Here is a 24,325-nt window from a genome sequence, read left to right as displayed (position 1 = left end):
CCCACAATCCCTTATGTTAAGCTGCAAGGTATTGCTTTTGTTGGAGCATTTACGAGGATTTGAAGAGAAGGGGCTATAACAATTCCAATTGTATAAAAGGAGGCTCGAATTACTGCATATCTGTTATGATCTTCCATATCATCATACAATCATCTGTTGAGTATTCACCATGAGGTCACTGAATCTTCAGTTGTTTGCTTTGCTTGCTTCGCAAGCACACGCGCTGGTATTTTTCCCCAATTCGTACACCGACTGTTCTTCACCAACTCCACCCCCAATTTGTCATGTTACCAACTTCTATTGCGACTCCCAACCACTCACACAAACAAGTGTTCGTACAATTGATTCTGCCTTTGTTATCTCGGATGCTTCGAAAAACAATGATGGTACCTATGACATTGTTGCCAATTACCAAGCCGAGTACGCCTCTCAATTGAAGTCAGATATTGGTTCAAATGTGGATCAAATTTATGTTACAGGCACAGGTGTTGATGATTCTACAATTTTTAACAGTAAAGTTACCAACAACCAAGTCACCAATCCATTTGAATGGTCATCTACTTTCAGATGCAAGCCACAGATCAAGAATGGAAAGTGCTGCATCCCGGACACGTTTCAACTTTGGTACAAATTTAAACAAGGTGGGGCAGGAGGACTAGCAGTGGCTGGTGTGTTTGGGCTGCTGTTGTCAAGTTATTATGCCGTTAAGCAAATATCAGGAAATGTACAGACATATGATCCAAACGGTTTGTTCAACCAACAGTTGCCACCACAAAAGAGAGATATTAGTGAGCTGAATGAAGTGGATAAAAGAGCCGGGAATCCATATCTCGCCTTTGTGGGATCTTGTTCAAGTCATTTTTATGGTGTTAAACAATTTTGTTGGGATTGTGACTGTCCTCCACCTCCAAGCTCAGGAACACCAAGCTCAGCACCGAGTTCCGCACCACCAAGCTCAGAACCAAGTTCAGCACCAAGTTCAGAGCCAAGTTCAGAACCAAGTTCAGCACCAAGTTCAGAGCCAAGTTCAGCCCCAAGTTCAGCACCAAGTTCGGAACCAAGCTCACAACCAAGTTCACAACCAAGTTCAGAGCCAAGTTCAGAACCAAGTTCAGAGCCAAGTTCAGCACCAAGTTCAGAACCAAGTTCAGCACCAAGTTCGGAACCAAGTTCGGAACCAAGTTCAGCCCCTAGTTCAGAACCAACCAAGTTCAGCCAAGTTCCCTAGCTCAGTTCGGAACCAAGTTCAGCCCCAAGCTCAGAACCAAGTTCAGCACCAAGTTCAGAACCAAGTTCGGAACCAAGTTCTGAACCAAGTTCAGCACCAAGTTCAGCACCAAGTTCAGAACCAAGTTCAGCCCCAAGTTCAGAACCTAGCTCACAACCAAGTTCAGAACCTAGCTCAGCACCAAGTTCAGCAAGTTCACCAAGTTCAACCAAGTTCAGCCAAGTTCAGCACCAAGTTCAGAACCAAGTTCAGCCCCAAGTTCAGAACCTAGCTCACAACCAAGTTCAGCACCAAGTTCGGAACCAAGTTCAGCCCCAAGTTCAGAACCTAGCTCACAACCAAGTTCAGAACCTAGCTCAGCCCCAAGTTCAGAGCCAAGTTCAGAACCTAGCTCACAACCAAGTTCAGCACCAAGTTCGGAACCAAGTTCAGCACCAAGTCAGAGCACCAAGTTCAGAACCTAGAAACCAAGTTCTCAGCCCCAAGCTCAGCCCCAAGTTCAGCACCAAGTTCAGCACCAAGTTCGGAACCAAGCTCACAACCAAGTTCACAACCAAGTTCAGAACCTAGCTCACAACCAAGTTCAGCACCAAGTTCAGCACCAAGTTCGGAACCAAGTTCGGAACCAAGCTCAGCACCAAGTTCGGAACCAAGCTCACAGCCAAGCTCACAACCAAGCTCGGCACCTCCAAGTTCAGGACCAAGCTCATCACCTCCACCGGCTTCATCTAGTCCATCCTTCACTCAAGTGATTGAAACATCAACAGTTGAATCCACTACAGTTATCACCACTACAACTTGTTCTCATGGTGCGTGCTCAACAATTACTGAAACTACTGGATTGACAGTTATCACGGAAGGTACTACTGTTTACACTACTTATTGCCCATTAACAGGAGTGACTAGTACTTCAACTATTACAGGAGGATCTGGTTCAGGTAATGGAAGTGGAAATTCTGCTGGTCACGGAAATGGAAATGGTAGTGGTAGTGGAAGTGGAAGTGGAAGTGGAAGTGGAAGTGGAAGTGGAAGTGGCTCAGGATCTGCTAACGGGCATGGCTCTGTTAACAATGGAGCTGGTTCAGGTTCAGGCTCAGGTTCAGGCTCAGCAAGTGGCTCTGGAAGTGGATCAGGCTCAGGCTCAGGCTCAGGCTCAGGCTCAGGCTCAGGAAGTGGATCAGGATCAGGCTCAGGATCAGGTTCAGGTAGTGGATCGGGATCAGGCTCAGGTTCAGGTAATGGATCGGGATCAGGCTCAGGTAGTGGATCGGGATCAGGATCGGGATCAGGATCAGGATCGGGCTCAGGATCGGGCTCAGGTAGTGGATCAGGTAGTGGATCAGGCTCAGGTAGTGGATCAGGTGCCGGAAATGGCTCTGGTAATGGTAATGCATCAGGTCACGGCAGCGGAGGTGGATCTGGATCCACCACTGTTATTACAATTACAAGTTGCACAAACGGTGGTTGCTCTACAATTACTAAAACGACTGGTTTAACCGTCATTACCGAAGGTACTACTGTTTACACGACATATTGTCCATTGACTGGAACAACAACTACATCAACAGCTACTGGAGGTGCCGGGGGTGCATCTTCTCATGCTTCAGGATCAGGTAGTGGGTCAGGAAGTGGATCAAATCCAGGATCGGGTAGTGGATCAAGTCCAGGATCAGGTACTCAATCTGGATCGGGTAGTGGATCAAGTCCAGGATCAGGAAGTGGATCAGGTGGTCAATCTGGTAGTGGATCAGGTGGTCAATCAGGCATTGGATCAAGTCCAGGATCAGGTAGTGGATCAAGTCCAGGATCAGGAAGTAGATCAAGCCCAGGATCAGGTAGTGGATCAGGAAGTGGATCAGGTAGTGGATCAGGAAGTGGACCAGGAAGTGGATCGAGTGCTGGTGGAAACAATTCTCCTGGTGGTTCAACTACTACTGCTTCAGATGGTCAAGGAGCACAAGGAGCACAAGGAGCACAAGGCTTATCTCAAGCAGGTACAGGACCAAATCAAGCTCCAGCAGGAGCAGCACTGGCACAACCATCTTCAGTTGCTCAACAGAGTGTGTTGGCTGAGTCAACAACATCATCGGGATCCAACCCACCTCAATTCTCACCACTTGCAGGCGATGGTACATCTTTGAGATTGACAATGGGTGGTGCTTTAGCTGCTGCTGTGGTAATGTTGCTTTGAGTATGACATTTTGTCGACAATTTTCTTTTTCACCATTTTTTCGGTCCATTTTATTCAATTTTATCTTTAGTTTCTTTTCGGTATTCATCGAGTGACTGCTTGATCTTTCGGTTATAGTATTTAAGTTTAGTTTCTATTTTTAAATAACATTTCGTGATTCTTTTGTTTAATATTAAGAATTGTAACTTATATTTTAGGGATGCAAATTACAAGTTCTGTAAAGTCACACAAAGCCACATTCATGTTTCCAAATTTTCTTTGCTTTAGTTTTAGTTTTGTGCTGTGTTTTGTATTTTAGCAGTATAAATATCAGGCGACTTTTCCCATGAAGCCAACAACAAAAACAAAACCCTTCTATCAACACTTTCTACGCAGAATTTAACATCTGTTCGTTTCCCAGTGATCAATATAAACTTTAAAAATGTTTGAGAAAGTTCAAGGAATAATTCATAGGTAATCATCATTCACATAAATGACAATGGTGTTGTTACAGATGGATTAGAATTTGATATGCGAGTTTGGAAACCGTATTGATCAATAGTTAAGAGAGCAAGACTACTAGGTGAAAAAAAGATTTGATCAATATGGGAATCCGCAATGCAAATTTTTTTTACGAGCGTCAATGTATGCATCGTATTTTTCTTTTGCAGCGGAGTATTCATAATGACTTATCGGGGCTTATCCCCTTGACTGATCATAGGATTCAGAAGTATCGTGTGAGTGAAAGTGTACTTCTGTTGGGTCTAACTATTGCCTGCAGAAGATGGGCTTTTTACGTACTCGACTCCTTTATCCAAGAGCTCTCCTGCAGAAAGATTCCGCCAACCGCTTTATTTGAGGTGTCGCAAACCAAAATGTGTCTTGGAAGTTAGGATATAGTTTATTAATTAATAGCTATAATAAATGTAAAGAGTGCAAAGGGAAATCACAAAGTGTAGGTAAGAACAAGTGAGTGGCTCGTAGTGAATCTCGTATTTATAGCTGTAGGTATACTTTTACACATTAGTACCCTCAAAGTTGAAGATGTGTAGTGAGACCTTGACTTATGTACTTTGTCCTTACAAATCCAAACTCCTATACATCCACTCCTGAACGCACTACTTCTCTCTAATCTTAAGTGTAATTACAAGGGGGGAAACGGGTGTGTTTTTTTACAACACATTGAAAAGAGGGGGATAAGATTTCTAACACACACATGTCAGACTATAAATAGTGTTGCAAATTCCCACATTTTCTTCTTCTTTTTGCATACCTTCTTGAAAGAGCTATAGCAGTTCGTACCACTGATTGACAGAATTCCTTGGAGAGCTTTAAATACAACTCCGTTTTCTTTACCTTTTCCATCACCGGATTGAAACAGAGAATACTCAAGCCAACCAGATTTACAAGGGTAATCGCCATTTTTCCAATAATAAATGGCGGAGGTTTTTACACTTGGAATTTGACTGAAAGCTTGAGTAAGTTGTACCAGAATAAGGTTTTATTTCCCTTTGGCAGTCTAGATATTCCAAAGGGCAATATTATCTATGGAACATTCTCGAATCTTATTCGAGGTACGTTAATGCGGCGAGAAATTTCGACATTTTCTTAGCTATTTGATCCGGGTTGTAAATTGTATGAGTGAGCGACAGATACTCTATCAGTTTTATTGAAGGATTTGCACTTTATTTATAATATTACGTTAAAATGAGTTTGTAACTACACTTGTAGAATTTACCTTAATATCCTCTCCGCGGTATGTTTTGAATGGCCGTGTAGATGAGTGCCTACAAGGTAGCCTACACTCTATTATGTGGTGCAGATCAACAAGCTACCCAAACATACTGTATCCTTTACTTTCGTTTAGAGACAGACAACTCGAGAGATTCAAGTGAGTTGTATCCCCAATAGGTATTACAGCCAAAGATGAGAGGATACGGTTTGAACAAACACAATGATAGAAAGATACGTTCAACCATGATTGAATTCAATGTTGTGCCGTACTGTAGTGAAAGTCACGTGGGGCGAGTCACTGATCATACTTCAAAAGCAACGCAATATAAAATAAAATCACGTTATTCTCTTTACAAGAGCTTGTTTCATATGATCCTTCCCTTATTTGAGTATAATAAAATTACCTGTAGAAATAAGTGACTTTATTGAATTGGTGTGGCCATATGGGGTGTTTTGAGTTTCTTTTACTTTTACTTTTACTTTTCTTTTTTTGATCACTCTCTCGTTAAACTATAAATACCAATGAAAATTTCTCTCTTCTGTATCACATTCCTCCCTCACTAAGCAACGCAAACAGGTATATTAAAAATATGAGTTCATAGATGGGAGCTTAGAAGTAACCACCATTCTATTTGAATAAAGTACACATTCTAAAAAATGGTGTGTGTTACAACTGGGCTTTCTTTTCCAATACTAGATTTGAATTTATTGATCAAAAGAGCAGTCATGTTCATGTTGATCAATATAGTAATCATAGTGCTCTATTTTCATTACCGTTATAGCGAACAAGACTGACTCAAATCTTATGACAGGAGCATATGTTTCGGAGTAGTCTATTCCTTGTTTTTGGTGGAAAACCCATCGCCGACCTATCATTTTGCGACTTAGGGTAGGTCCACAACGTCCCAGGTATTGTTTTCATAGTGTGCAGCTAACTCTGTATTCATTGCTAAAATAGATAAATTGATAATAAATTGTTGTAAATTAGTTTTTAAAACTGATAAATACCTGTAGAAGTTCGACTGTCAACTCTCTCCTCTGACTCTTGCTCTCCGCACAGAAGATTTTGATCTTGTCTCAGAGACTGGTATTTGCCCATCCGCAAACAAGGGATTCTACAAAGGTGTGTTCACCAAATAAGAGTGACATTTAACCATTGCTCCAACTTCAGGAACACACCCTGAAACTGGCCTAAATACGTCGTTCAACACCGAAGATGATCTTATTTAATCCGTAGTGTATTTACGTTGTTTGCTAGTACTTGTTTCTGGGACTCAATTGATTTTCTTTATACGAATACAAATCTGAGACATCAATGCGATACAGCCGCGTAACAGAGAGGACTCAGCATTGGCTTATTAGATTTCTCATCTATACTGTTGCTGGCGTCAAAGTGAAACACCGATCCAGTAGCATAGGCAGCCAACATAATTAGAAGCGAATTGCCATTGTTATGCTTAATTAAACACATGATGAAATCGGAATGCAAAATATGCAGCCGGAATAAACCACGCGTTTGTTAAAAAAATAGGGGATGAAGAAGAGGCCAATTTTAAGTATTCAGAGAGAATAAAGTACTACATACCATATACAGCTCGTGCCATGTGATTACTATACATTGCTAAGTGTACCTTGAGCTGCTATATTGTTAATTGTTTGTAAAGTGTGTGTGAATTGTTAATACGTTGTATATTATTCGTCGTATAAAGAAAGTGGGCTTGTATACGACAAGCAATCGACGCAAAAAAAAAAAAAACAATTGTACATTTAAAAATCTCATCCTACAAATCTATACGGAAGAGCACTTACCTTTTTTCGCTTTTTTCTTTCAAAATCATACGACTGAGGAGAAAACATACATTACATTCCCATCGTTTAGACTTCCAAAACATACAAACCAACCAACCAACCACTCATTTATAAATAGTAATCAATCTGTTCTTTCACTTCTAAAGAATACTACTTTTACCACATTCTACTCAATCGTTTCCATCACCTTCCTTACAAAGTCTTCTTCAAGGTATGGCGTTAGTTGATTTGGCCCTTAGTGGGTATAACTATTTCATGACACTTAGTACATTCCAACAAATTGGATTACTTGTGTTTATTCCATTCGCATACAATATCATTTGGCAATTACTTTATTCACTTAGAAAAGATCGTGTTCCTTTGGTATTTTATTGGATCCCTTGGGTTGGTTCAGCTGTTCCTTATGGAAAAGATCCATATGAATTTTTTGAAAACTGTCGTGAGAAATATGGCGATTTGTTTGCTTTTGTCATGTTGGGAAGAGTAATGACTGTTTATTTGGGTCCAAAGGGTCATGAGTTTGTCTTTAATGCTAAATTATCTGACGTTTCTGCTGAACAAGCTTATCAACATTTAACCACTCCCGTGTTTGGAAAGGGTGTCATTTATGACTGTCCTAATTCAAGATTGATGGAACAAAAGAAGTTTGCTAAAGCTGCTTTGACTACTGATTCATTTAGAAGATATGTTCCATTGATTAGAGGAGAAATTTTGGACTATTTCAAAAACTCCAAGGTTTTTAACATGAAGAATCAAAAGAGTGGCGTTGTTGATGTATTGCAATCACAACCGGAAATCACCATCTTCACTGCTTCTAGATCCTTATTGGGAGCTGAAATGAGAAAGAGATTTGATGCTTCGTTTGCTCAAGCTTATGCTGATTTAGATAAAGGTTTTACTCCAATTAACTTTGTTTTCCCATATTTGCCATTACCTCATTATTGGAAGAGAGATGCTGCTCAACAAAAGATATCTGGAAATTACATGTCTGAAATTGCAAGAAGAAGAGAATCTGGCGATATTGATGAAAAACGTGATTTAATCGACTCATTATTGGTCAACTCAACTTATAAAGATGGTGTCAAGATGACTGATCAAGAAGTTGCCAACTTGTTGATTGGTATTTTGATGGGTGGTCAACATACTAGTGCTACTACATCTGCTTGGTTTTTATTACATTTGGGTGAAAAGCCAGAATTACAAGAGGAATTGTACCAAGAGGTTCTTGACACTTTATCAGGTAAAGGTGGAAACTTGGATGATTTGTCATATGAGGATTTACAAAAAATGCCATTGGTTAACAATACGATAAAGGAAACTTTGAGATTGCATATGCCATTACATTCCATTTTCAGAAAAGTTGTTTCACCATTAGTTGTTCCAAACACCACTTATGTTGTCCCCAAGGGACATCATGTTTTGGTATCACCAGGTTATGCTCACACTAGTGAAAGATACTATAAGAATGCTTCCGATTTCAACCCACACAGATGGGATGACATGGCCAATACTAATGATGCCGGTGAAGTTGATTATGGATTTGGTAAAGTTTCTAAAGGTGTTAGCTCTTCATACTTGCCATTTGGTGGGGGAAGACATAGATGTATTGGTGAACAATTTGCTTACGTGCAATTGGGAACTATTTTGACTACCTTTGTCTACAATCTTAAATGGAAATTAGTCAAGGATAAAGTGCCTGAGGTTGATAATGCTTCAATGGTTACTTTACCTCAACATCCAGCAGAAATTATGTGGGAAAAGAGACCAACATGTGTGGTTTGAAGAGGTACGTTTGTAAGTGTTTGTATTTAATTTATTGATAGAATCCATGATTCGAACTGCTATGTCGTAGTAATGGCGTTACTCTTGTTGACTCATTTCAGGCCGACTAATTTTTTTACCCGCGTACAAAAAATTTTCACCAACTCATAACCAGTATACATCTAGTCTTTAACCCATGACAAAGTCATTTCAGATCAAAGTACCTGCATCTTCAGCAAATATAGGGCCAGGGTTTGATGTGCTCGGTATTGGGTTGCAGCTATACCTTACAATTAGGGTAACTGTCGACCCATCTGTCGATACTTCATCTGATCCACATAATGCTATTATTACATACGAAGGAAATTTGGCTGAAAAAGTCCCATTACAGTCAAACAAAAACTTGATTTCTCAGACTGCATTGTATCTACTTCGATGTAACGGAGTAGACAAGTTTCCTATGGGAACTCACATTCATGTGAACAACCCAATACCATTAGGGAGAGGCTTGGGTTCGAGTGCTAGTGCTATTGTTGGTGGAATATACTTGGGAAATTTGATTGGAGATTTCAAATTTGACAAGATTAGAATGTTGGATTATTGTTTAATGATTGAAAGGCATCCTGATAATATTGCTGCTGCCATGTTGGGAGGATTCATTGGATCGTATTTGAATGAATTGCCTGATGAAGAAGCTGAGCAAGCTGCCGTGCCCTTGGATTGGATCTTGCCAACACCTCAAACACCTCCTCAGTCAATTGTTTCACAACAACCACCAAAAAACATTGGAGAGTATTTGCAATACAATTGGAATAAGAAAATCAAATGTGTTTGTATCGTTCCCAATTTTGAGGTAAGTACCGACAAGTCTCGTTCAGTGCTACCCCAATCATACACAAGACCCGATATAGTCTACAACTTACAAAGGATCGCCATCTTAACGACAGCATTAACTCAAGATCCACCGAATCATAAATTAATCTATCAATCAATGAAGGACAAGATTCATCAGCCATATAGAACTGTATTGATCCCAGGATTGGATCAAGTTTTGGAAGAAGTTGTCCCTGCAAAACATCTGGGACTTTGTGGTATCTGTCTTAGTGGTGCTGGTCCTACTATTTTATGTTTGGCTACTGAGGGATTTGAAGAGATTGCTAAAGATGTGATTAATATTTTTGCAAAGGAGGGTATTCATTGTGATTGGAAATTGCTTGATCTAGCTTATGATGGAGCAACTGTGGAATATATGTAATTTGATAGAACTTTGTTTTATAGACTATATTCGAGGTTATGTCCTTTATGTAACCGCCCAATGAAAAAATGTTGCGCAATATCGGCAGCGAAAAATTCCAAACCACACCACAAATAACAGAAAGCAAAACATAGAAACCTTTAAAATAGGGTCCGACTCAGAGAAATGACGCTGTTACAAGTAGAGAGCAACCCTGACCTCAGAACCAAACTCATTGAACAAGATGTCCTTCAAGAATCCAAATTGCAACCTATTTACTTAACCAGAGTTGAAGTTAACGGTGGTGAAGATTTCAGTTATCAATTCTTCAACAAGTTATTATCACCATTGTTAGTTACTGGTGATTACACTTTGGGCCAGTTGACTTCAAAAATCAACCAGTCGTACCACCACATTAAAGATACTGGAGTTTTCGACGATGTTCATGTTGTTTTGGAACCGGATTACTATTCAAACATACCTGCAAATATCACTTCATTCAATAGTGAGAAATCCCTTCCTACTAAAGTCGTATTTGACGTTTCAAATGTCAATTTAAACATTAATCAGACATTCTTCAATTTTAATAATGAAGAATATATCAATTTGAAGTTAAACCACATTGATAACAATTTCAATGAAAATGCCGAGCTGGTTGCTGTTGGAGTTGATTATACGCCTTATAAACCATATGATCATTTATTAACCAACTTGAAATTCGTTTCTGGGTTAAAAGATCCCAAGTTCAAGTTCCTCATTGATGTTGGCTACCATACTAGAGATGATCTTGGTTGGCAAAACTTCTTTAAACAGAATCAATTAGGTGGTAAAATTGGTCTTCGTTATAGAACTGAACGTGATTTCGATAGTTTTACTGGGTTTCAATTGCTTAAAAGAAATTTGTTTGATATTGATGATGGTGCTCATGATGAATTGAAATTCTTTAGTGGAGATTTCTTGAAATTGAGTGTTTTGAACAAGTTTAAATATGAACATATTGGGTATTTGGATTATGCAACTAAAGATTTCCCAATAAAAGGTGGTAAAGTTATTGGAGAAACTGAATTATCTTCAGTTCAGGAACAAAACAATGCTTCAAATCGTGGTGAATTTGTCAAACTGCAAGTTTCATTTGACTTGTATAAATCATTATTCGACAATTACATCACCACCAAATTACAAGGTGAATTGGGTGGAATCTTTACATTCAATTCGAAATTCCCGATTCATCCTTTGGACAAGTTCTACCTCGGTGGATACAATTCCTTTGCTGGGTTCAAGAAAAACAGTATTGAACAACAAGGTGGATTACAATTTTACAAATTACAAGCCACTATATTCACCAAAATCCCTCATTTCTTATACTCACCTAAATTGAATTCCGAAAACAGTCAAATGCTCGTTGAACTGAATCCGTTAAGATTGTACGCCACAGGAATTATTGGAAATTGTATCCCTGTGCAGAATAAGATGTTTTGGAATGACGTGAATCCAGCAGTGTCGTATGGGTTTGGATTAAAGTATTTTAATCGTTGGGTTAATTTGGATATTGGATATTATTTTAGTCAAAAGGTGGGTGTTCAACACTTTGATGGGGTAAAGAATGGATTACATTTTTCAATTTCAATTGGTGCATCAGATAGTTAGAATGTGTGTACTATACACTCTTACATATATATTGTACAATAGAGTCAAAATAGATTGTAGATTTCATACAACTCTTTAGTGTTGCTTTTTTGCGCCCTCTCGAAAATTTATTTTGTTGTGGTTTTGAATTTCACCTATTCATTCCTTCTCCTACCATATCCCTTCTTTTATTCGACATGGGTGTCAATGGGCTACTACAGCATCTAAAAGAGATCCAAGATCCATGCTCGTTGGAGAGATACCGTGGCAAGACATTAGCTATAGACACGTATGGATGGTTGCATCGCGCGTTGGTATCATGTGCTGAAGATCTATGCCAAGGAAGACCAACAAGAAAATACATCACGTACATCATAAACAAGATTCAGATGTTGCAGCATTTTGGAATCACCCCATACTTTGTCTTTGATGGGGCATCATTGACTACAAAGCAAGATACAAATCATAAACGACGCGAGATGAGAACTGAAGCTAAACGTATGGCGGAGAAATACGCGACATCGGGTCATTTGCAATTGGCATACAAGGAGTATATGAAGGCGGCTTATGTGACTTCTCAAATGGCAAAACTGATTATGTGTGAGTTGGATGTGATGAAGATACGATATGTTGTCGCTCCTTATGAAGCTGATCCACAAATGGTTTACTTGGAAAAGATTGGGGTTGTTGATGGGATACTAAGTGAAGATTCAGATTTATTAATATTTGGGTGTGATAAACTCATCACTAAGCTCAAAGATGATTCAAGCTGTGTTGAAATTAATCGACAAGATTTTGGTAAAGTTCGACAAATTCCTTACTTGGCCAATTATACTAGTGAACAATTGCGATTGGTGGCTATGCTTTCTGGCTGTGATTATACAAAAGGTATTCCTGGAGTCGGACTTAAATCTGCCTTTCAAATGGTAAGAAGGTATCAGAACTTGCATAAAGTCACAATTGCATTGCGGTCAACTGGAAAGAAAATTCCAGCAGATTTCGAAGATGAGGTGCTTAAAGCGAATCTAGCTTTTCAATTTCAAAAAGTATTTGATCCAAGGAATCAAGAGTTAACTACATTGAACGAAGTACCTGAATCCATCGCTGAACAAGTGGAGTTACTCGAATCATGTTGTGGTAAAACTCTTGAAGCAGAGTTGGCGAAAAAAGTATGTAATGGACAAATTGATCCCAATTCACATGAACTACTTGTATCAAGGGAACAAAGTATAAGTTTATTGACATCAGTCTCAGTCAAACTTAATCCCACCTCGTGTGAAACTCAAGTTGCAGTACGTTCTCAATCGGAACCGGCTATCCAAGGCCAAAGAAAATCCGTTTTAGACATGCTTAAAGTTTCCAAACGTGTTGCCAAGCCTTCAGAACTCATTTACGATCCAACTCAAAAGGACACAACGCAAATCAATAAGGCAAAAATACCCATGTTTAAACGACCACTGGCGGTGAATGCATCATCGCATATGGAGAAGGTGTCACCCACATCCAAAAAGATCCGCAAGTTACAAGGGGGTATTAACGGCAAATGCGGTCAGGCTAGCAAGTTTTTCGCGGTAAAAACAGTATCACCTGAAAAGAAGCCCTCGTTACCTACCCCTAAATCAGATTGTGATTTATCGGAATGGAACTCGAGCTTGCTTGATGATTCCGAAGTACCTGACGAATCTCCAATCAAGAATTTTGAAACGAATAATATTTTAGACGAGTTGACTGATAATGATGATGATAAGGGCGAAGATCTGATTATAAGCGACGAAGAAGCCACTGGTAATAAAGGAGGTGGCCTGATTATATGTGAAAATGAAGAAACTGTTGCTCACGTAGATCCAATAGAGGACTCGTTGAATCCAAACTTGCAAACAAAAGAGCTGAAGTCGTTTCTTCCAACTTTGGCTAGAGAAGATGATGAAGACGCTAAATTCGACCTTTCTGCCAAAGACGACGAGATTGAAGAGTCTCCAATTAAACGAAAAGTGTCTTTCAAAGTACATAAGGATGTGGCTGTTGAGAATCTCCGTCTGAAATTTCAATTCCTGCCTGCAAAACTTGCAAAATTTACCGATCCTAGAAAGTCTCTTTCCCGACTGAAGCAAGTCAACAACATAAAACCTTCCAGACCGGCGTTGAGAGACAAGAGTGCAAATGTTAATCTGAATAACACCAAGGGTATATTAAAGAAAACAACATCGCCAGCCAAGCGGAAGCCGTTCTTGACAGGTAAAGTTGTCAAATTTGAAAGTACAAGATCGTTTCCTAGAGTTCAAATCCCTTCTAGTCAAGAAGAAGAGTATGAGCTTAGCGAAGACGAGGTAAGTCCGAGAAGGTCACCGAAAAAGCCGACCCCATTTATCAACCTCAAACAATTTGCATTTAAAAAATAAACTTAGACTAGACGTATTTATTACATTAGAATTTCTATTAGTAACCTCTTAAAAGACATGCTCCTATGGCCAATCTCGTTAATTGACCTTGTTGGTTACCATCAGTAGCAAACACGGTATCATTCAACTTGTAAATTTTCTTAAACTTGGATACATCAACCAATTCCAACAATACCTCGTCAGTAATAGCTACACATTCTCCATCAACTATATCAGTTAAATCCTTTTCCATCTGGACAACATCATCATCTGGCAGTACCACTTTGACGACAATCACATTTGAACAATCATCCAGTATTCCAAAACGCTTTATAGCATCCGAAATTACATTGACGGGTGACAAGTTCAACAAGATTTCAGTATTTAAAGTCTTTGCTTGCATGGAATTGTTAACCAGATGAAGTATTGATTTATGGATTGAATTTTGTACTTGTTCAAGGGAGATTATGTATTTAGTGTTTAAAAAACAGTAGTCATATTTAGGATTGGCTTAGATTAGTTGTTCCTTGATTGTTTTTAGGGTCGATACAGGAACGTTCTTAAATAGCGTTATGACTGTCTTATACTGTGGGAATTGCGGGAAGGAAACTACCTGCGACTGTGTCATTATATAGTTGACTTCGTCCTTCTTGGTAGAGTGATGCTCTTCATATGTAATCAAATTTCTCTCCAGTTCGCGAAATTGAAATTATCGCCGAATATAATTTAACAAAGTCAACCTACACTCTGCATCTCCATTCACAAAAGCTAACCATGGCAAGTGATCTGCCCAGTCAGGTTGATGTACCTGAACTACTAGATACTTTATTTAAAGATGTGACAGAGCCAAACCCTAGCGAAGAACTGTCCAACCTACGACTATACCCAGAAACTATTTTGCAAAAATCTCAAAAGGGAAACAAGCTTTATGCATCGTTTCAGCGACATTCACCTCAGTTTATTAATGACGTTGATGGAGTTGATAAGAAACAAATATTACGATGGCGTGACTCCAATATTGAGTCAGCACAACGAATAGTTCTCAATAGTTGGATAGCACAAAATTCTGGCATGGGTTCAACTACAAGTAAAGATACCAAATTATCAAAGACAGTAACGACTACAGGTAGAGCTAATAAACTTTTTGTATGGTCATCCAGTGATGCCTATATTGAAGAGAAAAAGAGACAACTACAACTTCGAAAAGTCTTGGAAAACAAATCATCAGAGCCAGCCAAGCCTTCTGTTGAGAATGAGGAGAAACCAGTGGAAGCAGATGCTGAGTTGGACGCTTTACAAAACCATTTACATTTGAAATTGACAACTGATAAAATAAACAACAAGTTATCGAGAAGAATTGAAGTTGAAGCTAATCGATTTATTCATGCAAGAATGCAAAAAATACGAGACCATCATAGTGAACAAATGATGAAGCAGATCAATGAACGGAAAAGAAAAGACCATGAAGTGTATTTACAGCGACTCAAGATTAAAGAGGAGGAGTATGAAAAATCCATACGACAAGATCAGGATCAAGTTGGTACAAAGAAACTGAACTTTTTCGAAACTTTGTTTGGCCTTGGTGGTAGTATGTCACCAAGTGGAGATCATCATAGTTCATTTGATGCAGATGGCACTCCGCCAGCGACACCAAAGGACTCTACCAAATCCTCCAAGAGCAAGCGTACCAACTTGTTTGGTATGCAGTCATTGTTCTCCAGCAGCAATGCATCCAAGAAACGAGTGGATAAAACAATCATGTTTGATGCGGAAGATAAATCGGATACACAATCTATAGCCAATTCAACTATGTCTACCAATGAAGAACCAAAGAAAGATGATGCAAATACACCTACAGTTGAAGATTCTTCACGCGACACAAACATCAAAAAGCACGAGATCTCTGCACCGTTGTTCAATGTGGATGAATTAGAGTCACTAGGAATGAAGCAGTCACCTCAAAAATCTAGTGGTCCTAGTACGTCCAACAGAGATAGCCCTAAAAGGGGTACAACAGATGCGGACGACTTTGACGATGAATTTACTGAATTTACTGAATTCACCGGAGCTACACCTGAATATAACCTGGTCTCTTCACCACCTTCACGTACACCGGTGCCCAAGTTATCACATAACTTCTTTTCCGTGGAAAAGGCAAATGCAAATGGTACTCCGGCACTTACAGGAAATGAGTTGATTGATTTGTTTGACACAAATGAACTGCGATCAGCATCTCAGGAGATAACCTCACCAACTCCATCTCAATTACAAACCAAGATGAATAATTTGTTAGACTTGTAGAGAGAAGACGATAGATGAGTCCTGTATATAGTAATATATGCATGCGCTTCCAGATTCAAATTTTTTTTGGCTTTCTCTGAATAATCAAAAAGAATAGATCTACTCGTAATCCACTTGTATATACAATCCAACAATGTTAACTAGGCTAAGAGTTCCATCTTTGTCCCCGAGTAATGCCTTGAAAAGGTTTTACGCATCCACTTCAACCAAGCCTAATATAGAGATGACAACACTCGCCAATGGACTAAGGTTAGTCACTGATTCAACACCAGGCCATTTCAGTGCACTTGGAGCTTACGTTGACGCAGGATCACGGTATGAGGATCCACAAAATCCAGGCCTTTCGCATATCCATGATCGATTAGCTTGGAAATCAACGGAGAAATATAGTGGGTTACAAATGATGGAGAATCTACTGAAATTGGGAGGCAATTACATGAGCTCGGCTCAAAGAGAGTCGATGATTTTCCAAGCTAGTGTTTTCAACAAAGATGTTGAACAGATGATGGAAGCTATTGCGCAAACTGTCAGAAGTCCTCGCATTACCGATCAAGAGTTTGTTGAAACGTTACAAACTGCCGATTATGAAGTACAGGAGCTACAATACAAGCCTGAGTTACTTTTACCTGAGGAGTTGCATTCTGTCGCTTATAAAGATAATACATTGGGTCTCCCGTTATTCATTCCAAAAGAACGTCTCCCATTAGTACAAAAATCTGATCTCCTCAACTATCATAAAAAATTCTTCCAACCTCAGAATATCATTATTGCCATGGTTGGAGTACCCCATGATCATGCACTCAAGTTGGTAGAACTGCATTTTGGTGACTGGAAATTGAATGGTGAAAAAACTGTGCTTACTCCAGCTAACTATACCGGTGGTGAAATTGCTTTGCCTCATCAACCACCGCTTTACGCTAATCAGCCAGAATTGTATCACATGCAAATTGGATTTGAAACTACCGGATTGCTTCATGATGATTTATACTCGCTTGCTACTTTGCAGAAACTTCTTGGTGGTGGATCATCTTTTTCAGCTGGTGGACCAGGTAAAGGAATGTTTTCTCGTCTCTACACCAAAGTGTTGAACAAGTATCCATTTGTTGAAAATTGCATGTGTTTTAATCATTCATATTTGGACTCCGGGATATTTGGAATCACCTTGAGTTTAGTTCCTGAAGCAGCCCATGTATCTTCGCAAATTATCAGTCATGAATTGGCAAAACTTTTACAATCTGATTCCAAAGCAGGTGGATTGAATGAACAAGAAGTTAAACGTGCCAAAAACCAATTGACAAGCTCGATCTTGATGAATGTTGAAAGTCGTTTAGCAAAATTGGAAGATCTTGGAAGACAAGTTCAATGTCAAGGTAAAATCACTTCAATTGAAGAAATGGTGGAAAAGATTAAAGCATTAACACCAAAAGATTTGCAAAATGTTGCTGAAAAAGTCTTGACAGGTAATGTTGTAACGAAAGGAACGAGTTCAGGAGTTCCCTCAGTTGTTATGCAAGGTGAGAGAGAAGCGTTTGGTGATGTTGAATATATTCTTCGTAAATACGGATTAGGAAAGTTTTCCACTCCTGAAATCCCAGAACCAAGGGATTTTTCACAAAAGAGGAAAACGTCATGGTTTTAGACTTGTACATATTCTATAAAACCGAATGGTATATTACATTAATACTCTATATTATCTCTTTCTACTGTCTAAGACATGCCCAATCTTTCCTTCAACTCCAAATTTTCCTTTTGCATCATCAACATTGATTCCTTCAATTGGTTATTTTGTTCCTCCATTGTTTTCAATTGTAAATCTTTTTCGATATTCTCTTGATCCAATGAATCAACTGCAACTTTGTAATGATTGATTTTATTTTGAAAATCAAAGTTTTCATCATTGTAACGTTTGCTCAATTGCGATTCATGCTCAACTCTAGTTTCCAATTGTTTGATCTTTCTCTCCAATGACTTAATCGTCTTGTCTGAATCATGCTGTGTTTGCAATGAGTTATCTAAGGCAGATTGTAACGAATCGGCTCTTGATTCCAAATACTTGATTTGATCATTACTGTACAATTTCTCCTCCAATTGATGTACTTTGCGATTCAATTCCTCATTGGCTTTCTTTAAGGAATAGTTTTCTTCATTAGAAACAAGCAAGTCATTTCTAATCTTTTGTTGGTCGCGATAGTCCGATGTTGATGACATCTTCGATTGGTTCAATTCCGACCTTACCGCTTCTGCATCTTGACGTTGATTCTCCAAATGACTCTTGAGGAATTCAACTTCAGATTTACTTTGATCAAGAGCAACAGTTTGATTTTCCAAGTTGAGATTGACTTTAAACAAATCATCTTGCAACTTCTCTCTTTCTTCAATCAATTTCTCCTTCTCATGAGTAATCTCACTAACCAACTCCTTCAACCCAGTGATTTGTTTTGAGAAAGATGCAATCTTCCGCTCATTCAAAATCTTGTCGTTTTCAAGCTGTCTTGTAGTATCAGTCAAACTGGCAATCTTGTTTTCTAATTCCTCCTCTTTCAACAGCATCTCCTCCATCTCCTTGTGGGTATTTTGTCTAACTAAAACCGCCTCCTCGAGATCCAATTGTAGTTGCTTGTTTTCCTTAATCAAGGTGGTTTCCGTTTGGGTCTTGAAGTTTAGATCCTTGTGCAAGTTTCTCAACTCTTCTCTCAACTTCTCAGTCGTCTCTCTATTCTCATAGTTCTTGACATGGTACGACAATTTATCCTCCAATTGCTTAATCTGTTTCTTATTTTCATCCATCACACGTGTATTTCCTTGAATTGTTTGCTCCAAATTGTCAATCTTCAAATTACAATCCTTGAGCATAATCTGTGACGTTCTTGCTTCCTCTTTGGCCAATCTCAACTGACTTCTCAAATCATTCATTTCTCTTCTAGCCAGCTCTTCTTGACGTTTGGATATGGTCACTGCAGATTCAGCCAACTCCAATTTTTTGAAATACTCATCAGACCGTTTTTTATACAATTGCAAACCTTGAATCAATTCCTGGTTTCTAATTGAAACATTATCATACTTTACATTCAAGTGAGCAATCTCTTCCTCAAACTTCTTCATTGATGTCCTAAACTTTTCTTGTTTGACTTGATACAATTCTTCTTCAGATTCTCGAAGCAAAGCCTTCAACCTCAAAATCTCCGATTTAGATGAACCCAATTCGTCACGGGTAGACCTTAAGGTCTTGCTAATATCTTGATACATCAGAATAAATTCTGGATTAACCCCTCTGAATGCAAGTTGGCCACCCACACTTTCACTTCTTGAAACGGTCCTACCATTCATAGGAGAGCTTTCGTTGCTCATCGATTCATTGGAAATGATTCCTTCAATCTGCTTCTCAAGGTGAGAAACCCGACCTTGGGAATCTTTAAACTTCTTTTCATAATCTATTGAACTGTTCAACCCACGACTCGATTGTACTTTATTCAATTTCTTTTGAAGCTCAATGGCATAACTCTCTGCTCGTTGGTAATTGCTTTGCTCTTGTTGCAATCTAAATTTCAAGTCGCTAATCTCTTTGTTCAAAGAATCAAGATTACCAGCAACCCTTTCGCCAATAGCTAATGACCTTCTCTTTGGAGTTAAATCGCTGCTCGTTAAGGATCCACTCATGATTCTCTCCTTTATTAAACCCAATTCTTCAGTTAATTTCTTATTCTCGAATTTCTCTTTCCTTAATGCAGCATTCTGTTCATTCAATTTCAACTTGATGTGAGTAAACTCTTCCATCATTTGGCGGCTTGGTGGTTGATTTTCCTTCTCCAGTTCTATCGACTTATAATCTTGTTCAAGTCGTTGCAATTTACCATTCAACTCAGTTACCATAGAACTGTACTCGTCTCTAGCTTTCTGTGCTTGCTGTAATTCAAACTTGACTTTCTCATAATTATCGCTCAATTGTTTATGATCGGCAGTAGACCTGGATAACTTGGATTCCATCAATTCAATTTCTCTCAAATTGCGCTCTTCTTTGGATTTGATTTGTGATAAGGCGAGCTCTGCCCGTTTCAGTGACTCCAAATCTCGTTGTGCCAGGGACAACTGTGATTTCAATGTGCTAATCTCCTTCTGATATTCATCTATCTCACTTGATTTCTTCTCAACACGCAACTTCAATGCCAGTACTTTCTCTTTAGCCTCTTCAATCTTTTCTTCGTACTTGGATTTTTTCGATTCATCTCTGCTCAATTGAGTCTTTAATGCATTGATTTCATCCTTTTGTGCAGTACAGCGTGTCTCCAATTCCAGTATGGTTGATTTCAACTCGGAAATTTCTTTCTGGTATTTATTCTTAGCCAAAAGGAGCTCTTCGTGGCCAGATGCCTTCTTCGACAATTCTCGCACCTTCAGATCATGACTAGACGCTGCCAATACTAACCTCTCGATTTCACTTTCCAATTCCTTGATTTTACGCTCCCATTTACCAGCTTGTTTTTCATGTTTGCTTTCCAACTCATCGAGCATTGATGCGTGTTTTGACTTTTCCAATTCAACTTTTTCAAGCTGGAACCTCAATTTTGTCAACTCGCCTTGAGCTGAGTTATGCTCTGATTTCTTCAGAGCTAATTCTTTGGATCTGGCTTCATAATCATCATGCATTTCCTTCAAACGATTACTCAATTTCTTCAGGTCATCTGATAAAACACGATTGCTCTCCTTCAACTCTCGAATTGTGGTTTCCAATTCCTCTATCTTCTTTGCAGTGGTTTTACCTTCATTGCGCAACTGTTGCAATTGACTGTCCTTTTGCTTGATTATGTCATTGTTGGCAATAATTTCATCCTCTAACGTTTTCAATGAATCACGCAACTTTACATTATCATTCTCTAATCCTTTATTCAACTTTTCAGAATCCTTCAATTTGATAGTAGCATCCTTCAAGTTGTTTTGCACTTCAGACATATCCATCACTTTGACTGAATCCTCAAGTAATGGCTTAATTTGGTAGAATAAGGACATCCATAGATTCTTGGACTTAGCTTCATGGATATGGTTCATTGTCTTGGCAATGACTTGCGCAGATTGAAGTTCCTTAATCTGTTGACGAATATGGGATCTGGTCATATTACCACGAATACGTCTTTGCAACTCAGTCAAGATCTTCTTTAGCGTTAGATCTCTCATAGTTTCCAATTTTCCTAGTATACCATTCTTGAAAAAGATTTTGGTAAGCCCAACTTTAAATGTGTCTGTACTCAAAGCAGATCCTTTTAGGATAATCTCACAGTTGGTCTTTGTGTTCTTTGACATTTGGATATTATCACAAATGATGGAGTAGCGGTGGAAAAACTCATCAAATGTCAATTTGTTGGGATACCCAGCACGAGTGATTCTGATACCTTCCAAAACACCATTACATCTCAATTGACCAAGCACAAGGTTTTTGTCAAATTTCCTTGCTTTCTTTCCCAAATTGGGCAATATGCATCTGACAAAATGTGGCTCAGTTGTTTCCAATCGATCCATTAAATCTTTCAACTGATCTTTGTGTTTCTGTGAAACAGTTTGCATCATTTTCGAACCATTCAGAGTTTTCAGCGGCAGCATTTGCTGCTGTTGTGGCAGTTGCTGTAGTGGGTTTGTGTGCTCGCCAATTAGTTCTCGAAGCGAATTGCTCTTGGTCTCCGAGTAAAGCAATTGCAAAATATTGTCACTAACTGGATCCTTATTCTTTTGGAGCCAATTATCTACATTATACTCAACTTTGCCAGCATAGTGTTGTATAATGAATCCATTTTTGAATTTATTCTCCGCAAACTTTTTATTCTTGCCGGCAAAGTTGGAGCTCAATTTTTCCATAAACATTTTGTCTGAAGATTTTGGCATCATACATTCTTCATCAAGAAGTTTTAGAATACCCATTGGATTCCTTGTTTCAATTAAATCTATCGTTGGTTGTAAGTCTTTACCAAAATCGATAAATTCCCATTGAATATTCTCTCGTAGATATTCACTCTGTTCTAATATGAATGAGTGGTGGTTGAAAAATTGTTGAAGCTTTTCATTGGTATAGTTGATACAAAGTTGCTCAAAGGAATTGATTTCAAAGATTTCAAACCCAGCAATATCAAGTACACCAATGGTTAAATCATTCGGACTGACCTCATCACTGTTCAAATTCATATTGATCTTTTTAATGATAAATTGAAACAATTTTTCATATAAATACTTTGCTAATGCATCTATTGCAAACTTAACTTCTCCTGCCTTTTTGGACTTGGTGACGTACTCTCTACCAGCTTTGACTTTTGGTTTCAACAAGCTCTCCTTAAATTTTGAAACGTCTACTGACAAAAGATCGGCAATTTTATCAAAAGGTGAGTCTTTGGTAAAACTTGCTTGTTCTGCTTTCCATGAGGAGAATTGTAAATTACCCAAATGCAAGATAATGGCCAATATTTTAAATATGAACTGCATCTCTTCTGACGAGAATCCAACAATCTTGAAAGCTTCCACGAGCAAATTGAAATCTTTGAAATCGTCAACTTTGGGAATACTTGTTACTCCCTTATTAAGGTATTCATATGTCGAAACATCTTTGTTCAACCCGAGACTTGATAAATTCTCATACCCTTTTATAAAATGGTAAAAAATGTGGTAATTTCTCTCCTCCTCGGCTTGATGGACCACTCTTGACTTTTCCAATAAGTAGTAATCGATATTAGCTCCCACCAAATCCCCAACAGAGTCAAAATAAATTTGAATAAATTTTCCAAACCTTGAGGAGTTGTTATTCTTGATTGTCTTTGCGTTACCAAAACTTTCCAATATTGGATTTGCTTGTAAAATCTTGTCATCTATGTGATCTGCATTGTCATCCTTCAGTGATGTAGTTGTAATAGATGAAAGATATTGAATAATTTTCTTTGTATTTTCCGTTTTACCAGCACCTGATTCACCAGTAACCAAAATACTTTGATCCTTCTTATTGCTTAACAAGTTCTGATAAGTGGCTTCGGCAGTGGCGAATATGTGTGGTGATTCTCTATTTGTTGGTTTATTACGAAATTTTCGTACCATGGAGTCATCATAAATTGGCAACAGTTTATAAGGATTGATAGCCACCAAGAATAATCCCGAATAAGTGTAAATCAAGTTATCCATATACCTCAAGTACAAATTGTAGACCACAGAAGGTTCATTTAGGTGTGTTAGCTCTGCCATATCTTCACATTTGTTGAATTTATCAGGATTACAGTTTTCCAATTTCGATTGTTCAATCTCAATGGTTGATTCGACATGGTTGATATTATCTAGCGATACAATGGCAACTTTGCATCTTCCTTTCTCAAGGTAGTCAGTTATATATCCCTTGGTGAATAAGTCTTTGTCATTGGGTATCCAAACCCAATTCTTGAGTGCAGTCTCACCATTGGACTTCGACATGAAAATTTTGAATTAATAGTAAAATTGTTGTTCAGCTTTGATATTATTTAGGGAGTGTGTGCTCTTATTTAAATGGTATTGGCGGCCTCTTCTTCTATATAGAGTAATAAGCTTGTAAAGTAAAAAGGTGGATTATTCGTGTGCTGCTGCTTCTACTATTACCACCCTTTCAATATAAACAAACAAACAAATAGACAGACAACAGACAAACTCTCTCTCAACTGTAAAAGTAAAAGAAAAATAAAAATATAATTGAATTCCTGCATGTAACAACTTTTGTTTACATTATTTCTGTTTTCGGAAAAATACCCTTGGTGCATACAAACAGAAAAAGAGATTCAGATTCAGATTCAGCTTAAAGATCTGAATCTAAGATCAAACACCATAAACTAAGTACTAAAGTGTCATGTACTTAGCATTCTGCCGCAATTGATAATTACGCTAGAAGATGTTTCAATAGCTAGTGCTTCTCACTGTAAGCACGATAAAACTTACCTACAAAGTACAGCTGTAAGTATACGATAATGTCCCTTTTTACAGTAACAAGTGATACGCAATTGGGCTACTTTAAGTCTATATGACCTCAATAACTCTCAAATCAAGTTCGTAGCTTTCTTTTTTGTTTCCAATCAGTAAAAAGTGGTGTTGAAATA

The 24,325-nt window shown here is 38.4% G+C and overlaps 9 protein-coding genes across 9 annotated transcripts; 7 read left to right on the top strand and 2 right to left on the bottom strand. All coding sequences in view use genetic code 12, as the record gives it.

Annotated features, from left to right (window-relative positions):
* Positions 1-169: 169 nt before the first annotated feature.
* On the top strand, positions 170-3,419 carry HYR3 (Hyr3p; the record flags this gene model as incomplete). The annotated part of the gene is made up of 3 exons (XM_067693174.1): positions 170-1,209; positions 1,258-1,594; positions 1,656-3,419. The coding sequence occupies 3 exons, from the start codon at positions 170-172 to the stop codon at positions 3,417-3,419; spliced, it is 3,141 nt and encodes a 1,046-aa protein (XP_067547721.1).
* A 3,735-nt stretch (positions 3,420-7,154) lies between these two features.
* On the top strand, positions 7,155-8,723 carry ERG11 (sterol 14-demethylase; the record flags this gene model as incomplete). The annotated part of the gene is made up of 1 exon (XM_067693173.1): positions 7,155-8,723. The coding sequence occupies one exon, from the start codon at positions 7,155-7,157 to the stop codon at positions 8,721-8,723; it is 1,569 nt and encodes a 522-aa protein (XP_067547720.1).
* Positions 8,724-8,898: 175 nt separating this feature from the next.
* THR1 (homoserine kinase) lies at positions 8,899-9,957 on the top strand (the record flags this gene model as incomplete). The annotated part of the gene is made up of 1 exon (XM_067693172.1): positions 8,899-9,957. The coding sequence occupies one exon, from the start codon at positions 8,899-8,901 to the stop codon at positions 9,955-9,957; it is 1,059 nt and encodes a 352-aa protein (XP_067547719.1).
* A 165-nt stretch (positions 9,958-10,122) lies between these two features.
* On the top strand, positions 10,123-11,583 carry SAM51 (Sam51p; the record flags this gene model as incomplete). The annotated part of the gene is made up of 1 exon (XM_067693171.1): positions 10,123-11,583. One exon carries the CDS (start codon positions 10,123-10,125, stop codon positions 11,581-11,583), a length of 1,461 nt encoding a protein of 486 aa, XP_067547718.1.
* Positions 11,584-11,759: 176 nt separating this feature from the next.
* On the top strand, positions 11,760-13,961 carry EXO1 (Rad2 family nuclease; the record flags this gene model as incomplete). Its single annotated transcript, XM_067693169.1, has 1 exon — positions 11,760-13,961. One exon carries the CDS (start codon positions 11,760-11,762, stop codon positions 13,959-13,961), a length of 2,202 nt encoding a protein of 733 aa, XP_067547717.1.
* A 37-nt stretch (positions 13,962-13,998) lies between these two features.
* On the bottom strand, positions 13,999-14,343 carry I9W82_004128 (uncharacterized protein; the record flags this gene model as incomplete). The annotated part of the gene is made up of 1 exon (XM_067693168.1): positions 13,999-14,343. One exon carries the CDS (start codon positions 14,341-14,343, stop codon positions 13,999-14,001), a length of 345 nt encoding a protein of 114 aa, XP_067547716.1.
* A 371-nt stretch (positions 14,344-14,714) lies between these two features.
* On the top strand, positions 14,715-16,241 carry I9W82_004127 (uncharacterized protein; the record flags this gene model as incomplete). Its single annotated transcript, XM_067693167.1, has 1 exon — positions 14,715-16,241. One exon carries the CDS (start codon positions 14,715-14,717, stop codon positions 16,239-16,241), a length of 1,527 nt encoding a protein of 508 aa, XP_067547715.1.
* Positions 16,242-16,374: 133 nt separating this feature from the next.
* On the top strand, positions 16,375-17,880 carry MAS2 (mitochondrial-processing protease subunit alpha; the record flags this gene model as incomplete). The annotated part of the gene is made up of 1 exon (XM_067693166.1): positions 16,375-17,880. The coding sequence occupies one exon, from the start codon at positions 16,375-16,377 to the stop codon at positions 17,878-17,880; it is 1,506 nt and encodes a 501-aa protein (XP_067547714.1).
* Positions 17,881-17,948: 68 nt separating this feature from the next.
* Positions 17,949-23,672, bottom strand: MYO1 (myosin 1; the record flags this gene model as incomplete). The annotated part of the gene is made up of 1 exon (XM_067693165.1): positions 17,949-23,672. One exon carries the CDS (start codon positions 23,670-23,672, stop codon positions 17,949-17,951), a length of 5,724 nt encoding a protein of 1,907 aa, XP_067547713.1.
* Positions 23,673-24,325: the final 653 nt, after the last annotated feature.

This window comes from Candida metapsilosis (genome assembly GCF_017655625.1).
Source record: "Candida metapsilosis strain BP57 chromosome Unknown scaffold5, whole genome shotgun sequence".
Classification (NCBI taxonomy): Eukaryota; Fungi; Ascomycota; class Pichiomycetes; order Serinales; family Debaryomycetaceae; genus Lodderomyces; species Lodderomyces metapsilosis.
The sequence above is the reverse complement of the archived record's forward strand: the minus strand, read 5'-3'. Positions and strand labels throughout refer to the sequence as shown.